Source organism: Rissa tridactyla, chromosome 1 (genome assembly GCF_028500815.1).
Source record: "Rissa tridactyla isolate bRisTri1 chromosome 1, bRisTri1.patW.cur.20221130, whole genome shotgun sequence".
NCBI classification, from domain to species: domain Eukaryota; kingdom Metazoa; phylum Chordata; class Aves; order Charadriiformes; family Laridae; genus Rissa; species Rissa tridactyla.
Window position 1 is genome coordinate 72920757 of NC_071466.1, and position 23606 is coordinate 72944362.

The 23606-nt window shown below is 40.8% G+C and overlaps 1 protein-coding gene and 1 non-coding gene across 3 annotated transcripts; both read left to right on the forward strand.

Moving 5' to 3' along the window:
* Nucleotides 1-176: 176 nt before the first annotated feature.
* RNF149 (ring finger protein 149) lies at nt 177-19606 on the forward strand. 2 transcript variants are annotated; one of them, XM_054215453.1, is made up of 8 exons: nt 178-813; nt 8550-8800; nt 12330-12398; nt 15292-15374; nt 15854-15950; nt 16488-16517; nt 18706-18901; nt 19276-19606. In XM_054215453.1, exons 1-8 carry the CDS (start codon nt 351-353, stop codon nt 19332-19334), a joined length of 1248 nt encoding a protein of 415 aa, XP_054071428.1. In that variant the 5' UTR covers nt 178-350; the 3' UTR covers nt 19335-19606. The 2 variants fall into 2 exon arrangements, with proteins under 2 accessions (XP_054071436.1, XP_054071428.1); XM_054215461.1 differs by lacking the exon at nt 16488-16517 and having other exon boundaries at nt 177-813.
* Nucleotides 19607-21672: 2066 nt separating this feature from the next.
* Nucleotides 21673-21788, forward strand: LOC128904695 (small nucleolar RNA SNORD89). The gene has a single exon (XR_008464611.1). It is a non-coding gene; the product is annotated as a small nucleolar RNA SNORD89 (small nucleolar RNA).
* Nucleotides 21789-23606: the final 1818 nt, after the last annotated feature.

A 23606-nucleotide genomic window follows, 5' to 3' on the forward strand; every position in this document is an offset into this window, starting at 1 on the left:
ACGCGTTCCTGACCCTTTTACCATTTCCCACCCCTTCCAACCCAGCTCCCCGCGGGGCGGGGCCGCCGGCGAGAGGGGGCGGGGAGAATTAGAGCCCCGCCCCCTTTCCCTTCCGCTGGGGCGGGGCCGCGCCTGCGCGCGCGGGCGGGGCGGGGCGGCCCGGCCTCCCCCTCGCCATTAGCCGCGGCGGCGGGCCGGCTCCGCCTGGGGCGGGCAGCGGGGCGGCCGCGGTGGCGGAGGGGGGGGTTTACCTGCGCGGCGCGGGGCAGAGCTGAGGCGCGGCGGCGCGGCCTCTTCCTCCTCCTCCCGCTCCCGTTGTCGGCGGGCCGCGTGGCGGCGGCGGCGGGGCCATGGTGCGTCGCGCCCGGCTGGCGCTGGTGGCGGCGGCGCTGGTGGCGCTGGGGTGGCCGGTGGGCGAGGGGGCGCGGGCCCTGGAGTGGTACACGGCGTGGGTGAGCACGGCCTACGTGGAGCCCCTCAGCAACCGCACGGTGCGCGGCAACACGGAGAGCGGCCGCTACGGCGACAGCTCGCCCAAGGAGAGCGCCCAGGGCCTGGTGGGCATCCCCCGCGGCGCCTCCCCCCGCCACATGGAAGGCTGCGCCGCCGACACCGACTACGACGTGCCGCTGCCGCCCGGCGGCCGCGGGCCCTCGCCCGAGGGCGACCCGCCGCCCTGGATCGCCCTGGTGGCCCGCGGCGGCTGCACCTTCAAGGACAAGGTCACCAACGCGGCGCGGAAGCGGGCGGCCGCCGTGGTCATCTACAACGAAGCTCGCTTCGGCAACAGCACCGTCTCCATGTCCCACCTCGGTGGGTGAGCGGGGAAGGGGCTTGGGAGGTGTGGGGACCCGAAGGCGGGGGGGGGCGGGGGGTGGCTTTGTCTGGCGCCGGTCCCCCTCGGTGGGGCGGGAGCGCGGCGAGGGATGGGGATGGCGGGAGCGGGAGAGGGGGGGAGGCAGAAATCCCCGTAAAAATGGTGCAAAGAGCCGGGTTTTTGTTTCCTCTTCCTTTTAAACCCCACTTGGTGAACGCAGGGACCGGTTTCTGCCTTCCGAGTCGCAGCCCGGGTGTCGGGGAGGAGATGCGGTGAAGGCACGGGGACGGGCGGCCGTGTGACAGGCTGCGGTCGGAAGCTTTGGGCGGGGGGGTTGGTGGGGGGAGGACAACGACACGGGGTTTATGGTTTCATTTAGAACTACCTTTTCCCTTTCTACCCCCCCCGGCAGAACAGCTACAGCGGTGACAGGTAGGCCGTTTTCCGCAGGCTGTGGGGAAATGTGCCAGGTATCCCGAAGATGCCTTCTGGTGCTTGTGAAGCATGGCCGTAGCTGTTTGAAGGCAGCTTTCGGTACAGGTTTTGTTGTAATAGCTTCATCGCCCTCTCCTGCGCAGGTCTGTAAAGGCTGGGAGAAGAGGTGTAAGCATCAGGTAATTCTTAAAGGCTTGTGAATGCAGGAGGAGAACCGAAGCCTGGAGAGGATGTCGGCTTGGCTTGTCTGAGCGTGCCGATGGTCTGTAGCCTGCAGAAGGGACCTGTGATTTTTTACCGAGATAAGAACCGAGATGTTCTGCCGCTGCAGTTCCTGCTTGGGCTGTGACACTGAAGTCTTGCTGGGTTTTTATGAGCATGACAACATCTACTGCTTAAATCAAAGACGGGGGGGGGGCAGGGGGAACCTTCAAAACTCTGCTATAAAATCTGTTTGTAGACTTCGAGGAACTGGAAGGTCTTCAGAGGAGGATACTCCTCTGAAGCAAACTTAAGTAAAAAATGGTGCAAATATGTTTCGCGTGTTCCTGGTACAATGAGTTTGTTAATGCCCAGGCTGTTGCTCTTGATCATGAGGAAGGGTAAGACCAGGGACTCGGGTGAAGTAGAACTGTAATGCATTTCTAAAGAAAACAAACTTACTTTCTTTAATATAGTGAGCTGAAAATCTCAGTTAGGGAGCTGTTGCTTCATAGCACGTATGATATATCGGGCGGAAAACAAGTCTCTCTTCTTGTAATACCAAGTGGCACCAACCTGGAGGTTGGAAGTGTGATTACCGTTCCTCTTAGTCTGTTGCCTGCTTGGGTAGATGAGCCTGACCCATCTCTTGCATTCATAATGCACTGTGAAAGCGGAGGTGGGATGCTAGGTAAGATGTACCTTTGATTTTGATCCCATGTGGCAATTAAGGTACTTTGGGTAATAATTCTTCTCTCCATACCAGCTGACAGATTTTTTTTTTCTTTCAGTCACTCTGTATTGGTCAAACAGTACGAAATTTTTTTCTTCCTTGTGGAAATTTTCCCATGGTCCTTTCCATGTCCCCTCATAGCCTCTCATAAACATTGTTTGCTTCTTTGTGGAATCTCTTCCTCCTTTTATCATCTTGCTTGTTTTATGAAATTTTTATGATTTTCTCTTTTCTGCTGTCATCTCTGTGCTGCAGAAGACCTTCTTGGGCTTATGCTCAGGTTTGGACTTGCTTGTATAGTTACATCTATGAGTGGTATAAAGAAAAGTGCTCCCTGACTGCTCGTTGGCTTTTTTCTTCTTTAACTGACAGAATGTTGCTGATAAAAGCTCTGCCTATGTAAAGGGTGTGATTTAGTATAGTATATATACAAGAATACATTTGTACTTATTTATATTAACTTTGTAAATGTAGGGGCAACCTCAGGGTGATTTGGAAGGGGTAGGAATATAATAATATGTCACAACATAATCACTAGCTCTGCTGGGGTCACAAATCTTTGTTTCATGGATAGAACTTTTAGGCATGTAAATACTTAAATTTATCAGTGTACTTTGGTAATATAGGGAAGAATTAGAGTTTTAAATCTTGTTTTTTTTGAAGTGTGTGTGTGTGGGTGTCCGTGGAAGACAGGCAAGGAAGAACGTGGAAGGTAAAGCTGTATTTTATAGGATCCGTTTGCCATTCCTGGGAAGGGATTTGTGAACTGACACATGAGGAAACAAACCCTGTTTTTGTGAGGAAGAATAAATACTCTGGGAAGTCTTCAGAGCTGTAACTAAGGAGTGGAGTTACATGCATAAGGAACATCCACTTAATGGATTTGCAATTAGTGGCACTGAAAATGGTGTGAGATGGAGCAATGGTTATGGCTGATAGAGGTGCAGCCTGAATTACGCGAGGGTGATAAGTGGGTAACTTTTCTGATCTCAAAGTTTCATCTTTTCATTCTCCTTCTGAAAAACTTAGCCTTTGAACTTTCTGACATGTGCATGTGATGCGTGTGTGTGGTGCATGTGTGGTGGTGGTGGGGTTTTTTTGGTGTTTTTAGACATACTCCAATTTAAGTAAAAAGAGAGATTCTTGATTAGGCAAAGAAGTGATTTGCGTTAGCTGGTGTCAAATCATTTGATAAAGGACAAATATTCCAAATGCTCTGCAGTTTAGTTATTTTTCATGGGTACCTTGTGAGCTTCGTGTGTACAGTGAGTAGGGAACAGGAATAGGAGAGCTGAGAGTTCGAATCTGTAGCCTTGCAGTCCTGTCCCTCCTTCCAAAAAAGGTTCTTCAAATATGACTCTGCTGTGTGTCTCATGTTTTTCAGGCCTTTGCTCTCTGCCCGAATTATGTTGTTCAAAATGCTGGATGACTTACTTCCCTTCTTGAGGGAAGAAATAGCAAAACAACTTCACATGTGTCTGAGGAGGTTTTTTCCAGTGGAAGATACTCATTTTACCCAAATGACTCAAGGAGTTGTACATCAGTTATTCAATCTGAAAAGTATAAACTCAAACGTTAGTTTTACAGGAATATAGGCATGGCAGGTAGTCTTAACGCTGTTCATTTTTGATAGTGGTGGTGAACTTAATATAATACAGAGGCTTCACATTTTTTCCAAAACCAAAATAAGTATTGTATGTAAATATTAGCTGGGAGTGGGTTGGAGAGGAGTTTGAAGAATCTGGAGAGGCAAGGTGTGGAGTATTGTGGAGAGCAGACTAAGGAGAGTTAGAGGCTCAGTGCTGGTTGAGAAATTAGGGGGAGGCAGGGGTATACTGTAGTGGGAAGAAAAAAGGGTCTTCTGGTTCTGGGGTTTTTTATGTTATACTTCATGTTGGGCATCCAGCCATCTCTGAATCCCTTCTCAACCTAGGGTTTGGTGATCCTGATAAGAACATAAATTTGGTACCTTGAAGACTATGGAATAAAATATGATTGTGCTTGACACACAGGGGGAAGGGAGGAAGGAGGACTGGCTACAATAGTTTGAGATAGGTCTGGAGTGCAGCTTTTGTGTATGGCTTGTGGGTTTAAGGGAAGCTTGGGACTTGAGTGTATGACTTTGTGTAAAGAAAATGGTCAGCTTTGCCAGAATACACCCAACTAGTTCTTTCATTCATTGTCATGTGTTTTTTATGCAGGTATATTGAACAAAACAGATGTGAACGACTTTATACTCATGATTCTGTAAGTTCATGCCAGCTCCAGAGCAGCAGAGTTAGGGTTATTTTGGCATGTAGTTCAACTCTTTGCTACATTCCTTTCAGCACTGCTTAGGATTCTCAAGTGGTGCATAACTTCTGTATTACTGATGCTTTCTACTGAAAGGTTCTGGTACTGCTGAAAGGACAGAACTGACATCAGTGGCTTGCTTAACTCAGACAGTGACTGTGTGATGTTGAGCTGCTATGTTGTTCTAAAGAAGCAGGAGTAACTTCAAAATGCTTATACCTATTTTATACGTAGGAGGGCATACATGTTAGAAACCCATATGGAAAGAGGAATGTATGCCAGTGTCGATTGCCTGACTACTTGAGTCTTCTGGATATGCATCCTCCTTCCTGGGGCAGGTGAAAACACAACACACACCAGGGATTCGGTGAGATGAGGTTGGAGTAGATGGTCGAGACAAAGCTTATTGTCAGATGGCTAGTGTACTGTTAAGCATTTGGTGAAGATCAGAGACATTTATTTGGACAAGGAGCTAAAAAGAACACCCAGTGTTAATTGTGACAATGTTAGTAGGGTGCCTATGCTTAAACAGATCTAAGGACTGACCTCAAACATTTGAGTACCAAGGTACTCAAACTCTGGGAGCTTTCTGGTGTTTCTCATGAGGACAAAAACTAGAGTGTGTCTGCAATTGGTTTCCGAATGATGGAAATGATCTTTGTTATCTGCAGACATGAATGGGAATAAAAGTGATAGTTTGGGATGCTGGGAATCAAGATCTATATCTGTGCTACTTTTTTTTTTCTTTTCCTCATCGGGAGAGTGTTGGTTTCCTTTTTCAAGAGAAGACTAGCAATACTAGCAGCAAAATTGATCTTGGCACATTGTCAGGAAACATACCTTCATCTTCAGAGTTTCAAATTTGTCCTCCTTTCCAGGTATCCTAAGGATCTGCCAGCTCTCACTGCTTTATTTGGATGATAATGTTAAAACAAAAAAGCACATACCAAATTTCAAATCTATCTGATTCCACTGAAGCATCACTCAAACCTAGAAAAGAAAACAAGTTTACGCTAGGAGAGTAAAAATGTGGTTATTTACTGCAAAATTAGGAAGTTACAGAAAGGTAAAGCCGACAAAACATGCTCTCAGTAGTTATGTGTATGTGACACTTGGAGTTCTTTTGTAAGTGTGATTTGAGGTCTCCGAGTTGTGTTGCAGTTGAAGAAGCTGATGGAATGACTCAACAGCATTTCAGACTCTGAATAATGTGTTTCAGAACAGAAGTCTAAAATTAGTGAGGAATGAGTTAAAGCCCTTAGTCTTACAGGCTGCTCAGGGCAACTGCTTCTCTGAGACTGCTCTTGTTCCTTTTGTAATAGTGGATCGCAATTTTTTTTTTCTTCTTCCCCTTCTTCTGTCTCATGACCTTCAAGGCTGTTGTGTTTGGTTGCATGTATTTTTAATGGCAGGTTCATCACCAAGTCTTTAAAACTGTTAAAATGCTTTTAATGGTCACTTATTTAAAAATGTATGGCGTGCTTGTGTTAGTTCTAAAACGAGAAGGTGTCACAGTGTCTAGCAGCCATTGCACAAAAGTATCCTGACTGCCATTTCAAGGAAATAACTGGCTGATAGTTGGACATGCTAGTGATAAAACCGAGAAAGGCATTACTGATTGTTGTGGGGTTTTTAAATACTTCTTTGTTAGAAATCATGCAGAGAACTAGAGAGCAGGATTAAACTGACTCAGATTTCAGGATTGAGAAGGAAACCTTTATTGATTGTAAAATCCAAGCTGCCTCTAATCTTGAAACTTTCTTTTCTTCCCCAAGCCTGAATGAAACCACATATATCTTTCCAGCACTCCTATAGTGTTCACTAGCCATCCGTAGGCACCCCTTTGTAACTCTTACAGTTGGTTAAGGACATAAGCCCTAATCTCATGATTCAGGTATGTTGATAACAGTTCTCAGCAATATGAGATAAATTCCTACCTTCTTACGTTCTTTTCTTGTTAACTCCTGGTGGTGTTGTGCAGGGTCAGAAAGCAAGGAGTGTTTCACACACTCTTTTCTACGAGATTCCTGAGTCTCTCTGGTAATGCTTTCATGCTGGTTTAGAGAGGACAATAATATTAATTAACCAATTTTTAGTGTGCTTGGACTTGTGGTATCATGTGGATCGGCACGTTGTTGGTGAGTAGGACTAATTGGCGGAGCCAAGTTGCTTGTGGGTTTGTCCTGTTGGTCTTAAGCTTTGCTGCTTCGTGTCTCCTAATGCACCCACCAGGCAAGGCAATACGTGCTGGGTGGGCGCTGCTGACGAGCCGAGTGGACTGTCTGAGGGGAGGCGAGAGTTGAGCCTTTCCCCGGTAGCATCTTCTTTGTCTCTCTGCACCATCCTCAAAACTTGGAGAAAGGTAGCCCTGTTTGTGAAATCTCCTCTCTTGCTGGGCCTGGATCTGGCAGGCGGGTGTAATGGTTCTTACGGTAGGTGACCAGAAGTGGGATGGTTGCATAAGGTGAAGCTGAAAAAGGGTAACTGGCACTGAGACAGGAAGGTTATTCAACTAGTAACTGGAACCTTTAGTGTTTCATCCACAGCTGACTGTCTGCACCTTATGGAGGGAGGAGCTGCTATGTACAGAAATGAAGCTTCTGCATGTTCCCCTTGCCATGGTAGTGGAGTGACCAGGTTGATGAGATGTCACAGCCAGAACCATTCTCAGCTAAAGGAGTCTGTTTTAAATATTTCATGCAAAATAACTCTTTGTCTTAGTAGGCAGAGAGGTGGGTGAGTCCAGAATGCTGCTTTGAGTTTTGAAAATCCCCACTTGAGGTAATGTTATAAATTAGGCAACCGTTTCTGTTGACATAGCTTCTCAGTAGTGAATCTAACACAGCTGGGAGGCAAAAAGGCTTTAGGTCTTCAGTGGGAGGTCTTGTTGCAGGTAGGTAATCTTGTGAATCTAAAAAGGTAGCTGTGACATTACAGCTGTAGCTTTCCAGCTAGGAAAACCCCTCTCTTCTTTCTTCTACTTTCTCTCTGACTCAAGCTTAGTTTCACTTCTTGTCTTTTTCACTTTTTTCTTTCTCTCATTTTTTTGTAGGAATGCAAAGCAAGCTATAAAGCCATGACTTATCAAGGGTGTATAGCAGTGTTGGTACACACAAAGTAAGAACTATTCCAATAAACATAGCATAGACCAGTGAAAAGGTGACATTTGTTTGTAATTTATTTTGTAATACTTAGGTTAGATATTTCTGAGACAATACTGGAGATGCTTCTAGACAAAATGGAGTAAAAATCTAGTCACAGAGGATCTGTGGTTTCTGCTAGTTGGTCTTGACAGTATTTTATCATTTTTGGTGCAGTACGGTGCTTAAAGTTTTTTTTGGAATTAGGTGCTTTTTCATGTGGATTGAGGGCTCTTGAGTTCTAATAGAATAGAAAAATCCTTTGGTTCCATGCTCCCAAAAGAGTCACAAAGTATTTCTTGACAAGTCCTTGTTGTGAAGTCTCATTACATTTTGAATATTTAGTATTGAGGAGTCTTTAGGTATTTCAATGTTTAATATAATTCAATATTAAATATCTGAATCTTTTTCCTTTTTGTTCACTTCTCCAATGTAATTGTGCTACGAATTCAGATTCAAACTTAATTGAATGTGTCTCTCTTTGTGGTACTCACATACTGTTTCCAGCTGCAGCTAAAATACCCACACTAACAAATGAAAGACCAGCTGTGCCTGACTTGCATGTTAGAACTCACGCAACTTCAAGATGAGATGTGTATAACTTGCCTGTTTTGTGTGGGTTTGGTTTTTTTTTTTCCTTTTCACGGCGTCCACATCCCACCTCACTCTGTGGAATGAGGAGTATGGGCCCTTGAACAATAAAGGTGCATCTGCTGAAGTTTGTCTTGTGTTTGAGAGTTTCGTAAAGTAAATAGAGGGTTCTTTACTAGTAAACTTCATATCAAGTCTGCTATGCCTGAAAAAAACTCTGAGGTTTTCCTATAACTTTGCTCACTTATCTTAACTGAAGAGGCCCCAATTACACTCAAGCCAGAATGCCTAAATTTTTACTGTGGTGACTGACTTTTTTTTCTTTTTCCCCCTCTAACAGGAACAGGAAATACAGTGGTGATAATGGTTGGCTATCCAAAAGGAATAGAGATATTGGAGCCAGTACGAAGAGGGATTCCAGTAAAAATGACTATTGTTGTTGGCACGCGACACGTGCAGGAATATATTAGTGGTCAGTCGGTTGTGTTTGTGGCCATCGCCTTCATCACCATGATGATTATATCACTTGCTTGGCTCATATTTTACTATATACAACGTTTCCTGTATACAGGGTCACAGTTTGGAAGCCAGGTAATTGGAGATGATGATGCTTTGGAGTCTTTACCATCTTCTCATGTCAAATCGGTTGCCTAACTTTGCTTGTTTATTGAAGCACTCTTGAAGATCTGTGCCTTCTTGCTACTTTATTATCTGTGAATGTTACTCAGTAATGGTTAGTGAGGCTAATGAGCAGTGTGCTAATTGGTATCGCAAGTTTGGCTAGTAGTAATTACTAGATACTTATATGAAGTAGTAGGAAATATATATAGCCACTTGTCAACAACTGAGTAAAGGCAGCTTCTTGTGTGATTTGTCACCTAACTTAACTTCCTTCCTTTTGACATGAAAAATAATTTTCCTTCAGTAATTTTTGTTCTGAAAGTACTAATTTCCCTAACCAGATCTTTTTTTTCTAATGGAGAGGTACTGTGGTAATATGCTTTTTTCCTCAAGACCCACAAGTAATTAGGGCTAAAACTTTCATTTTAAAATTTTGCTTTAAAAAACCTGCTTTTGATACTTGTAATCCTACTACTCCACTGTAGAATACTGAATGGCAGCAGACTAGAAGGAGCATGTGTGGTGTGATTCAGCTGTTTTGGACTACCTGAAGTACTGAGAGTGGTGGGAGTACTGGGAAGATCAGGAAGGAATAACTTTGCTCCTTAATTTGCCCCTTCCAAATCCCTGTTCTTCTTTGATATGTTAAAAAAAAGTCAGCTTTATTTTTTTTTCCCCTGAGGGGAAGTACTTCATAGAATAATTTAGGTTGGAAGGGACATCTGGAGGCTATCTAGTTCAAACCCCTGCACTCAAGATAGCTGCTTACATGGAGTTGTTGAGGACCTAGTCCAGCTGAGCTTTTAAAATATCTTAGGATGGTGCTTCCCTGTGCTTTTCAGCTCTTAAAAATAGGTTAAGTTTCTTTCATGGCATAGTGGTTTAGCCCCAGCTGGCAGCTAACCACCATGCAGCCGCTTGCTCACTCAGTGCCCCCTGGTGGGATGGGGGAAAGAATCAGAAGAGTAAAAGTGAGAAAAATTGTGGGTTGAGGTAAAGGCAGTTTAATAGGTAGAGCAAAAGCTGCGCACGCAAGCAAAGCAAACCAAGGAATTAATTCCCGGCTTCCCATGGGCAGGCAGGTGTTCAGCCATCCCCAGGAAAGAGATACATGCATAACAGTTACTTGGGAAGACAAATGCCATCACTCCAAATGTCCCCCCCTTCTTTCTTCTTCCCCAACCTTTATATATTGAGTGTGACATCAGATGGCATGGAATATCCCTTTGTTCGGTTGGGATCAGCTGTCCTGGCTGTGTTCCCTCCGACTTCTTGTGCACCCCCAGCCTGCTTGCTGGTGAGGTGGGCCGAGGAGGAAAAAAGGCCTTGACTCTGTGTAAGCACTGCTCAGCAGTAACAAAAACATCCCTGTATTATCAACGCTGTTTCCAGCATAAATCCAAAACACAGCCCCATATTAGCTACTACCAAGAAAATTAATTCTACCCCAGCCAAAACTAGCACACACGGTCATGAGCAGTTCTACCACAGTTCTCTACTAACAGTGAAAGAGAAAATTGCACTTGTTTTTCTTTGCAAGCAGTTCTCTCATTTTTTTTTTTTTATGCTCATTCAGGAAAAAAAAAAGTTTCAAATGACTGCTTATCACGTGGACTTCCCCTGCCTTCTGTTTAAACATGTAGATTCTACGTTTGAGGGGGGAGGGAAGGGAATTTTTGTTTGCCTTCAGGAGTCTGAGCTCTGATTAGGACTTAAGGACTCTTCTAGGAAAACAATTTCTCTTTTCAGTAACAGGATAACACATGGGACTTTTGTATCGGTTAAACTTGCCAGTCTGCTTGAAATGTTGGTTCCCTAGAATCTTATTTTTACTAAGCTTTAAGTCTCAGAACTTACGTTCCGAGAATACTTCAAAAAAACAGAACTTTGGAGAAGGATTTATAGAAAAAGGGGTGTGTTTCTGTATTGTAACGGTTGAGAAGAAAGTTGCTTCTTCCTGTTATGTTGGCATTAGGATAGTTAATGCTAAGAGAAATTCAAATTCTTTGTAAGTAGTTTTAAGATGGTTTTTTAGGTTGAATGTGATGTTTCCCAGAAGTATGCACCACAAACTCTTAACAGATTTTGTGATTGGGTTTGTCGTCTAAGTGCTTCTTAAATGAAATTGTGTAGCATTAGAAGGTTATACCACTTTTCTCAATTCTCCTTTTGAAATGGCCAATGAAAACAAAAAATGATAAAACTATTCAAAGTTTGAAAATGTTGTGAATATCTTGGTCAAGAAATATCATTAGGTGTCTTAAAAGAATTTTGGAAACAAAAAGCCACTTTTCTAGCCCAAATGTTATTTTGCTTGGCTTATTGACTCCAGTATAATTAAAACTCGGGAGTTAAGTATGCCGTGCTTCACAGCAAGTTACTGTGCGCAGCTGGTAATAGAAGGTGAAGATGGGTATGATAAGATTTATTCTAACATCAGTTTAGCGGTAAATCTTTGGAAGACCTCCTTGATATTGAAGATTAAAGGACTGTGCAGACAACCCTGAGCTGATCAGAGGGTGGAATAGACTGCTGCTGGTTGTCCGTTTGTTCCTGAGAGAACTTTCAGACTAATTCTTTCTAACACCATAAAAAAATAATAATAAAAAAAACCCCCATTGTCAATACTATAAGTTTGTAAAATGCTGTGAGTCGCTGTAATTACCATTACAGAGAAAAGCTGCCATTGCGTTTTTTCTGGATTCCTTTATGGTATTTTATCAGTGAGGGCTGCTGCTAGGCAGATCAACATCTGTTAATTGGGAGTGCTTAGTTTCTCAGTTTCCAGCAGTAGCTAGCACTTTGTCTTGGAATACAGTACTGCTTTCTTTTCTTGCTTCCCTCTCTAAGCATAATTAGGACTGTTACTGTATAGAAGTCCAGTATGGTGTCTCATGTCTGTTAAGCCTTTCTTGTCATCTCCTTTGCATAATGTGTCCTTTCAGTGCAAAGCTTTGTATAATGTGCCGAGACAGTGCCGAACTGAGGGGAGGCATTAATAGCTACAAGCAGCCTTTTGACCTCGTGGCCAGCTGTAGGCTGCTCGGCAGGATTCCACCTTCTCTCAAGCTTGTGCAAAACCTACCGTGTACTTGCTCATGGGCTTGCCTGACTAGAAGGTCTGGTTATATGGCTGTCGTTTCAGCTCTGATGCCTCTAAAGCCAAAATTAGTGTCAATTTACCTGTGCAGGATGGCCCTTAATGCAAGCAGTTATGGTACGAGGCTACGTATGTCAGCTTGGGCCGTGTAGTTCTGTACTAGTTGAGTTTGTTGTAAGAGCGCTACACCTATAGCTAATACTTGCTACTGCGTCCGAAGAATACCAGACTTGCAGTTCTTCAACATCTGATGGATTCATGTAAATGAATTAGCTAGCCAGAAATGAATCTTTAAATGCATTCAGAAGATTTACTAATCCACACGGAAAGTATTTAAAAGCTTTGAATTGTAACTCTTCAAACTAACTTGTGCACTAATACTTAAAATCTTTATTCAAGGGACATAGGAAAGAAACCAAGAAAGCAATCAGCCAGCTTCAGCTGCATACTGTGAAACGTGGAGAAAAGGTAATTCAGTGGCTCTGGTTATTGCTGTATGATTTAAAACCTGTTATAATGTCTTTATAGAATTTAAACTAAAATTCTCACAATGTAATTGCAGTGGGGCTCTTACAGTTTTAGGCTCGTTTTAGCAGCTTTGCTTAGAAGGCCAAGTTTAAAATTGAAGAGTCAAATTTGAACTACTTATGAAATGTGAGGCTGTTTTGTTGCAAGTAATACCTGGTTGAACAGAATGTTGCAGGAGACTACAGGGCTGATATTGTAAGGATGAGGAAACACTAACAACCTTATCAGCACTTGAAAACATCAACAAGCAGATTGCAAAATACTTCCTAGGACCTATTGATTGCACAGTTCTTACAGCTGATGTAATGTTTTGTTTTCTTAAAAGAACATTCATCTTTTTATTGATCAGAAGGCCTTAGAAATCTAAAAAGCTTTGAAAAATGAAACACTTGTTTCATCTGTTGACATACAAAACATTAAGGAACTGTATAGACTTAATTGAAGCATAAATTTTTTAGGAGTACATTTCTATGTATTAAAACAAATCTATTCTAAAAATTAAACAGCTTTCAAAAAGTTAGCTTTGACAGCATACGGCCTAAGCTCATAGCTGTATTAGAATAACTGAAGTAGGAAAAGCCAAGGTTTTGAAAGAAAATATTATTTTAGTTGGAGTTTCAGGCAGCTCTGATCCTAGATGCTGAATTAGTTTATGGCTAGACTTCTGCTACTACATAGACGTTTTTCTCACCCTTATTTGTCTTATTTGATTACTTTTTACTTAAGGACTTACTTGCTTAGAGATGAAAAACAAGGATTTTTTTTTTTTATTCTTGACTAAAACTAAGGTGATAGGACATTTTTGAGTAAGAACTTTAAAAGCTGTGGTTCAACAGGAGCTCTTCAGCTAGATCACATGCTCCAGAGAATATGTCCTTCACTTAGTAAATCAGTTTTGAAATGAAAAAAAACCTCAACTGTCTTTGAACTTGCCTCTTTTCCTCTTATGCATTCAGCATGTTTAAGTAGCATTTTAGGAGTATTTGCTACTTTTAATTATATTCTAAATTTCATCAAAGTAATCTGTTTCAAGCTGTGAACGGAAGGATGTTCATACATCTGTTCATACAATGGTGAGATCGGAGATCAAGAAAGATGGAATTGAACCAAAACTTGTGTAAAACAGTATCAAAGCGTAACCTCAGCATAGGAAGAAATGGATGTAAAAGGGCCATGATGAAACCTATGGTGAGAACCACGAGGAAGCTCTTAACTGCTTTTTAAGTCGATGTTGAGTAAACCTCTAACGAGGATTTGTATTATAAGTTTTTGCAGCGTAGCAAGTGGTTTGCTTCCTATCAATAATATACCCTTGACTAAAATAAATAAAATGGGGGAAGTTAATTAAGTTGTTACGTAGTATGCTGGTTGTAACTGTGAATGCCATGTTAATTAATCAAAGTAGAATGAGATTAGATTAAAATATCTCTATTAAAATAGAGGTTTTCTACTTGGTAAATCATGTCTTCTAATGTATGTAACTTAATGATGCAGAGGTACTCTCATGAACTAATGTAAATTTATCTGGAAATACAGTCCCGTCTACTCTGTAAATGTGCATCTTTTTCTTTAAATATTTCCTTTCAGCCATTATGACTAAAACAGTATATTTCTTTTATTGTGACACAGTACGCTCTTTTGTTATCACTTTACTTGTGTTTGAGGTATTTAACTAAAAATGGGTCAATATTTTAAAAGTGTATTTCCTATCATGTAGATCTTTCTTGAGAAGCTTATGGGATTATTGTAAAATGGACACTCATTTGTATGTGCTACATATGGTATGCTTGGACTTTACCTCTTGTACAGAACAAAAAAATATTTGTTATAGAATAAATACTTGTCTTAACTTTGCTTACGTGAAAAAACAGTCTTAAATTGATTTACTTGGGAATTTAAGGCATCAATTATGCATACTGATAGCATGCGAAGGAGGGTAAAACTTGCCTTTAACTTGAAAGTTTACTTGCAATATTAATTCATTTGAGCGTTTGTGATAATGAAATTCAAGTGCTTCAGTAAGCAGTAAAATACAAAGTACTTATTTTGTGGGGGATGAAAGGGAAGAAGCTGGCCCACTGTCTGTTCTTCTAATAGTTACATTTTATACAACCCAATTAACATTGAATTATTTCTCTTGTATTTGGAGATATCCATCATATTTGCATTGCAACTATAAGCATGGCTTCAAGAAGGCAGTAAGATCTGTTAGGAAAAATATTTTAACCCTTGGAAAGAAATAAATTGAGGTGGGGAAATACTGTGTTTTGACTGTCTCCCTGGTGTGAGCTTGGAGAGAAGTTTTAAACACAAACTCAAATGGCATATTTCAGTTCTTTTCTAGCTACCAAGGGATATCTGCTAGGATATAGTAGAAAAAAAAGGAAAAAAAAGTTGGGAAGAAGCTTGCAGTATTCAATCCCAGAATCTCGTCCTGCTTAAGCACTTGCAAGTCCTTGTGACCATCAGTTAAGAATGAGATCGTGCGCTTTCATCTAAGCTGACATCTTTTAAGATTTCTTTGTTTTGTAGTTACTTCAAATTGAAATTTTAATTTGCTCCCATGAACAAAGCCAATGTTTGAGACTTAAAAAATTACTTCAGGTACCATGTATCACTATTTAAATTAGAAAATCTGAGTTTGTCTGCTTTTAATGTTTGGTATTACTTGTTTGAATCACCTCTTGGTGGAAGCTTGAATTAAATGAGGAAGATGGTTTTTATTTGCTAAACCTTCTTGTACATTTTACATACTGTGAAGCTAGCTATTACAAAAAGCTTGTTCTGTAATGAAATATGGATGTAATGCATTTAAATGTGTTGTCATCTTTAGGGTTTAGATGTTGATGTGGAAAACTGTGCTGTGTGCATTGAGAACTATAAACTGAAAGACACGGTTCGAATTCTGCCATGCAAGTAAGTTGCTGTAAATATTCTTTCTTCTTTAGTGTGTTTTCCCTAAGAAACGTGTGATGACCTTTCTGGAAACTCTTCTGAAACTCTGTTGGCAGAACTGAAGTTTGTTTGTATCCCCTGTTAAATGTTGGAGGGCACTGGGAGATCACGTAGCACTTCATATCTGTGTGGGGATAAAGGAGCAATGGGGAGAAGTATAGGAGTGAAGCAGAGCTTTCTTAATATTAAGTTAGAACTGTATACTGTTGAACTGGTAGCTGTGTGGTGTCCTTGTGGTTAGTGACATATCTTATTTCAGAAAGCTAGCATGAAAGAAGATCCTTCCAGAGCTATGTCTGTCCTAGTAAATCAAGCAGTACCTAACTGTCAAGGTTATGAAGGAATGGGTTTATTTTTTTTATTGTAGTAATTTGCACATCGTTTGAAGGAAAGGTGTGCGACCTTCATGATAAGTTCTAAAGGGCGTTTCTTTTCCTTAGGCACATCTTCCATAGAACGTGCATTGACCCTTGGCTTTTGGACCACCGAACTTGTCCAATGTGTAAACTAGACGTTATCAAAGCTTTGGGATACTGGGTATGTTGCACACTTGCTTTAATCTTCCAGGTAGAAATACAGTGCAGGAGGCAAGACTTCATGTAGCTGTTCAGAATGAGAACAGTTGTTACTTGATGAGGCTGAAGAAGCTGGGCAAAGATGCAAGGGTAGTTGAGCGAGAACCAGAAAAATAAGGGAATCTTATGGGTAAGAGCTTAAACAGTGTATCAACCAGCTTATGAATCCTCTGTGTACTCTTCTGTGATAACCAATTTTTTCTGTTTCCAGCTGATGATAGTAAGGAAATTGAAGCAGAGGTGCAATTTGCAATTTGCCCAAGCTGCAAAAACATAACTTAATTCAGTAGATTTAGAGCATATATTTGATCTTGTTGAGAACTGCGATTCAAAGGAAGAAACTATAGGTCTTTTTTTAATCTTGAGTGTTTGTGTACTTCCACATATGCTCTCAGTGTTTTATCCCTGTAAGCAAGCCAGTACTTAGAATCTTCCTAAAGACATTCACCAGAGATTGGTTAAGTAGAGAAAATGATGTGCTCTCATTTCTTTCTGACAGCACCAGAAAAGAGAGATGAAGACACATGCGGTAGGTTACTTGGTCACTGTTGATAAATAGTCTTGAGTTCCACTAAAATGCCATAGGCATGAATGTACTTCTCTTCTACCGATGTACCAGAGATCTTTGGAAAATAGGGGTGCTCCTTGGTTTCAGGGACCTTCCTTTCATAGACTAGGTCTGCATTTTGAACTAGCTTTCCTCTTATTTCATGTCAGAGACTTACCAGACCTATGGAAGATTTTTATGAATTTTTTTGGTTTTGTCAAAGGTGACAATACTCTTGCTATGTGATATATATATATACACACACACCAGATTGTGGTGCTTCTGTGTATTAAGTCAGACATTACCCAAGAATTGCAATCTTTTTATCATGTGAAATAGCTATTATTACTGTAATATTGTTATGCTAGCAGCTTATTTTTTGCGCACTTCCAATTTTTTGGAGTTGATGTAACTTGTGTTATGTGCAAAAGGATATATCCTTTTGTATACGGTCTGAAAACTGAAATGCTAGAACCTTCAAAACACTTCTATTCCCTGAGCTCATGCTGTTGCAGAGGATACTGATGCCAAGCGTAACCAGGAGGAGTAATACCTCCTCTGCTTGTGAGGCAAAATGAATGTTGGAAAGCAGGTTGAATGGGATTATATTAAATACAGAAGCCCAGTTCTTTTTTCTGATGGAATGGGAGAAATGTGTCTTGCTCATGCATCAATCATTCAAGTACTACTGAAGCTGCTAATGTGGGAAATCATTCAGTGGTGTGTGTTTGGTTTTTTTTTTTTTCTGGCTTAGTTTGCAGCCTGATCCAGGTTGCACAATTTAGTTTGTAGAGTGATTGTGTGAATTTTTTACTGATGTAAGAGGAGAAAAAGCGCGAAGAGCAGGGCAGCTTCTTTGAGCAGTGCGCTTGCTGAGTGACATAACTGCAGACAAGAACGTGCAGCTGTATTACAGAAATCTACTAAACCTTCTGCAAAGAGGCTGAAGGCTCAGTTCAGTTCTATGGAAAACAAATGCTTCAGATGCATCAATATTTTTCAAGGCTTGAAGTAGAAAGGAGTCCTATTACCTGGCTTTTGTCTTGTAAAGAGTTTTTCAGTGATGGTCTAGTTCTGCGTTATGCTGTTTCTTCCAGGAAAAACAACTGCAGTTCAGCATGTCTGACTGTCAGTAGAGCATTGCTGAATCTTGTAGTTTCAGTGCTTATTTAACTGCCTAAGTTTTGGAAACCAAGATCACTAATGCCCCCTGCCCACACATGTAGAGATTAATATCACATGTGTCTTAACTTGCATTCAATTGTAGCAGTTCTATAGCTTATTAATATTCAGTACATTTTGAAATACGCTGCTTTGGTGCTAGAGAAAGAATTGGCTTAGAATTTCTTAAGATGGGCCTTTGCTAATTGTTTGAGGAGGGGAAAAATACTCATTATGAAGCCCACAAAATAGCTACTTGTACCACAGTATACTTGCTTATGTATAAATAATGTCAGGATATCAATGGCAATGGCTTAGTGAAGGTAGTCTGTTTAATTTTAGGAACAGAATTGTGCATGTAGGACTTCAAATTAACTTTCAGGATGGATCAGAAATAGCTCATGCTATACAATAGGTGACATAAATTCCTTTGCCTGTGCTGCAGGTGGTGTGTTCCTGCAAAGTGACAAGCCAGCATATTTGCGTTTTTGGAACAGACTTAAAGTTGGGCTGGAGATAGAGGAGGAGGGAAGTTTGTTCTCATGTCAAATATTTGCTCACCCAAGTTTAAAAAAAAAAAAGTCTAAGCTTGCCCAGCTACTATCATGAAAAAACAGAGGCTTCCACAAACTCATAAAGGATCAATAGATTTGCTCAGTTGAAGGCTCTGTATGTGCTGAGCCTGCTCTTAATCAGCCTGCAACAATACTGTTGCTGCTGAAATATTCCATCCATCCAAAAGGCTGGCTGGGTTCACTCCTCCTGTTGCTGCTCTTGGCTTTGGGGTGGCTTTGAAAAAGCGGCTTTTCTTTTGCTTGGCTCTGTTTCTGTGCAGTCAGACAAGAACATTGAAAGCAGGCGCTGCTCAACACTGTACCCATGAGCACACATATAATAGGCAAAAAAAGGTCTTCTTTCCAATAAGGTGAGGTTACAAACTGGTAACATGGAGGAATGTTGATGCCTAATGGTAGACAAAAGTGTCAATTAAATATATTTAATTTTGAAGGGGGACCCTGAAGATGTACTTGAAGTTCCAATACCTGAATCAATAAGTGGCAGTGTTTCAGTCGGAAGTCTGAGTATTGCTTTACAGGATGATGACAGAAATGAAGTAAGCGAATTGTCAGCTTCTTCCACTAATGAATCTGTATTGCAATGTACCAGTTTAAAAGAGGACGCAGGTGAAACCACAGCATTACTTGGTGAGTAATGACTTAGTTTGTCACTTGACAATCCTTTACGCCATTCGAGGCTTCTTCTAATGCCATTCTTTGTAGTGTTAGTATTGCACTGCAGAGCAGACTGAGTGGTGTGACTTAATTCTGACATTCAGAAAATACAAACAGTTAGATTTTGAGAGAATTCTGTTGAGCTGGAGAAAATTGGTCTTGAGGGGGGAGAAAAAAAAAAGGATATAAACAGCATTTTAGGAGGATTATTTACACAGAAAAATCTTGAGAACCCTAAGTATATATAAATATTAATTTTGTTGCCAGAGTTTGGATTAATGTAATGGATAAAATGTATTAAAATGGTAAATCAACAAGCAATTCTTCTTCTAATTCCTGGCTTCTAGATGTGGATGTCAGTAATAACCGTCATGGAGAACATCTATCTAATGGAAATTCCCACTGAACTGCTTCATGGAAGATACCTTGAATAGACTGTTGAAGAATTGTTATTTTTTATTTAATTAGTATGGACTTTTGTCTAGTTAATGGAAAAAAATAACAATGTAAATTATTTTACCTTTCAAACTTTTCTAGCTGGTGTTCCAAAAGGGCTAATAACTAAGAATTTTGTATACAGGAGGATTTTATAAAATCTCCTCTGGATGTCTCATCCTAAAAAAAAGATGCAATAACCCTTTTTCTGTAAGCATTGTTACAATGTCATTGTGTTCCAGAGGGCTGTAACAAAGATGAAGACTAGGCAGTGAAAACAATGTAGAAGGTCTAACGGATAAATATTTTGGGTGCACTATTTACATTCAGTATGTACACATGGAGAACACTTACAAGACTACAACTATTAAAATGTTCTGAAAGTTCTGATCTGTTGTAAGTGGAGGTGGATATTCTTAGAAAAGACGTAATCTAACCTTGAAGGAATCAAATGACTTCATGGATATGTTGCATATCCTTTCTTGTGATGGAAAGAAATTGCTAGTTGCAACTTTCCTTACATGTAACAAATACTAATTTGATCTTGTAATGTGTTCTACTCGGAGTGGATGCTGAGAGAAACGGAGACTTTCTCCATTTTGCGCGCTTTTATACTGAATTTGGCAGTAATAGGTTGTGCTGGGTGGTCTTCACGTGCTGAGCATGTAGACTTATTTAGGTATATGCACACTGGTAACCTCTTTCAATCTTCAACTCAGTAGAACAGAGGTAAAGGGCTAATTATGGCTAAAATATATTTATTAGTCTATTTATAAGAATTTACTTAATTCCTTCTTACTCCTGCTCCCATCCTGTCCCACTTCGTTATGTACAAATTGAAACTGTTTCTTAGGATCTACAAAACTTGATTTTGTTTTGTTTTTTTCTTTTCCTTTGCGTAGAGATGCTGGAATTCTTCTCTTGGATATTCCACACTAGGAGTTTTGACTGGGTTTGCCGTTAGCTTTTATTCCTTTCTTTTAGATTAGCAGTATTGTGCCTTATAGCAAAACACTTAAGAAACCTGAAGCATCTGAGAGTAAATATAAACCCTGGCATCTCCCATTATGACCTCTTATCCAAATATTTATATATTGTAAGTGGTATAAGGAATTGCTAAACTGTTTTGTAAAGAAATATGTATATTTAAAACACTACTTATTAAGAGTGTTAAGTGAATTGTTTAGGATTTTAGCGTTGTCATGTTATAAATAATATGCTACATTCCTCAATTTTCTTTTGTAAAGCTGTTATTACAGGTTGCTTAAAACAGTGTCTTTTACTAGACATTTGTTTTAGAGTGCATTTTGTTTTTAAAATGTATATTTGGAATGTTTTTAAGAAAATATGCAATTCTTTTTCTAACTTATATTGAGCTTCAATAGAAGCAATAACTTTTTAATTTTAGAATGAATGTTCCAGAAATGACAGAGGTTTCAGCTGGGGAAATATAATCTGAACTTCTACTTTGCAGAGCAGATGTTTCACCCTAAATTTCCTTCAAAGTATTCCTATTAATGCCTACTTTAAAGAAAAATAAATCTGCCTCTTCCCTGTAGGAGTGTAACTTTTAGGTTTACTGGAAAATTGTCAGGTTGTCGTTCTGATGTCACCAGCAGGTGCAAGTTTTTGTGATGCCTTTATCTTACAAGAAGCACATGAGAATGGAATATGACTGACCGACCATCTCCAAAACTGAACAAATAAAGAAACAACCCACAACTAAACCAAACAATGCATAGGGACGCTTATATCTCCAAAAGAAGCTTGTCAACACTTCCAGAACTGCCTTTTTAACTATCTCTTCAATATTAAAATCTAAGTCTTCTCCCTCTTCCTTAACACAAAACTGAACATTGATGTAGTAAATGTTGAGAGGGTTTAAACTCTAGCTCACGGAGGAACCAAAAGGCGTTATCGAGAGAAGTCTTGTCAGTCTGTGGATTGTGTCTTACTGATACCTGCAGCGCAATATTCACGCTGGAGGGGAGAAATGTGGTAAGTACTTCAGCTTTTATGTAATACCTATAAAACCAAAAGCTGCTCTTAAGAATCAAAGCTGAAATCTGGCAGAAAGCTGGAAGAAAAGCTAAAGAACCTGCAAATTGAAAAGTGTGCTTATAAAACCTGAAGTGTAAGTAATACTGCTGACTTGGAAAAATATCAGAGTATGAAGATTCCTGGAGTATGTTTCTCATGTTGGCACTATCCCAGTTCCGTTTCAGCCTTTCACAAGCATAGTTAGAGTCAAATTGGTTTGCACGTAGTTCATCTTCGATATAGTTAGGTCTCGTAAGGCCAGCTGTGCTGCTGAGGAATGATGACAATAAAAGGCCGAATTGCAGTGCCTCCAGCAAGCAGTTTGCTCTCCTTGGAAGCACGATGACAAAAATCTCCTGAAGCGAATCGTTAGTCTGACCTCAGTCAAAAAGCTGACCCGCATTAGCAAAAAGGGGTAGGTTAGAAAGTACAGGACGGGAAAGAGACAATCTGCAGAGCTTAAAACAGTAGCAAGGGAGGATTAGAAACGTGAAGCTTGTCACCTACTGTTATAACTCAAATAGATTACTTTTTGAGTAAATGGCTGTAAGTGGCCCTAGGTAAATACAGGTTCTCAGATTTTGCTGATCTGGATCAAACTGGTATTGGAGCAAACTGGTATTTCAAGTTTCTCGCACTTTAACTACCGAAAGTTTACGTGAAGGTCAGAACTAATGAGTCTTTCCCTGCTATGAATGTTTTTGCGGGATAGGTCCCTTGCGACTCCCTTCCCTACCCTGTGGAGAATCCCTAATCTGCCTCTTCTGCTTAGGCTATGGCCTGCCTAACGTGGGGGCTGATGATAGATGTGTTGGATGTTCCTTCTGCACCTCTCCCCCCCCCCAATCTTTTTCTGGTCCTAGCTATACATTTTTCATAAAACATGCAGGAACTTGTCTGAGACCTCTGTCTCTTTGTCAGATTTTGCTGAAATCAGGCAGAGGGCTTCTTAGTAGAGGCATTCGTGTGGCATGATTATACAAAGCTAGAGCATGGTGCCCAGACGAAGCAGACAGCCCCCCCAATGGAGATGCTGAATAAATCAGTTGGGGAAGATCCCTAGCCAGGACCAGGGGATGATGTTATTGTAGAATGAGTTTTGTTAGTATCATGTCCGTTGGTATGGCTTCCTTAGTTCTGGTGTTGCTGTTAGGGAGAAAATTTGTAAAGTCCAAGTGGTTTGTGGGTTTTTTATTTTTAACTAAGGAGCTATGAACATTTCAAAATGCACTAGTGTTTAAAGTGAGACTGGAAGCCCTCTTTATTCAGAAATCTCAGTTTATTAATAATAGTCTATAAATGCCAAATTACAGAATAAATGTGATAGTAAATAACTGTTTAAACTAGCTTCAGCTTTCAGACTTGATAGCAAGCAAAAATGAACCAACGACATTTCAGATCTAAACGCACCTTATTATTAATTATGTGCAGTACCAATTTAACTAGAAAGTTTGGATTTTCTCTTACTAACTACCCCTAGGCTGAATTCTTCTTTGGCTCTGAGCAATGCTTGGAGGAGCTCCTTTGCATGTCCCAGGGAAGTTTGATTAGATAGCTGTAACGCCTTCCCCCTGCCCCTCGCGTATGTGAATGTAGTCTGGTAACCTGTTGCCAGTAATCAGTGCTGGATTCTGGAGGTGTGCCAGAGGAGTAGTAGGATAATTTAACTACAGTGAGAATGCTTTTAATCCATGCCGACTTCATAAACTGGGCACTGGTATATTCTTGCCAAAGCTGGGCTGTTACACTTTGGGAATTCCGGTCCTGTGCCAGGGTGTAACTGGCACGGAGAAACACCGTTGTCAAACACGCAAGCACTTTGTCGAACATGCAGAGACTTTCTTTTTTTTTATCACTTGATAAAGTAGTGGTTGTCCTGGTTTTCTGCCCTGCCTGCTAAGCTTTCTCTAAGGCTAGCCAGTAGTAGCTGTGCAGGGGGGAGCTCGGCATGTGCGTAGTGATGGTCACCCCGCTGCCTGTGCCCTGTGGCTCAGAGGGTGTCTGAGGCAGAGGCAGTATCCACGCTTGCAGGTCGTGATGAGCTTGATCAGCAGTGAAAGGTGTTAGTTTTGCATTATGATGGCAATGGATAGGACACAACAGGCCAGGCTGATTTATTTAGCTGCCCCATGAAAGCACATTTCTCCTGTCTAGGCAAGCCTAGACGCGCAGCTGCTGTTAGCAATGCCAGCTGTGCTTTGAA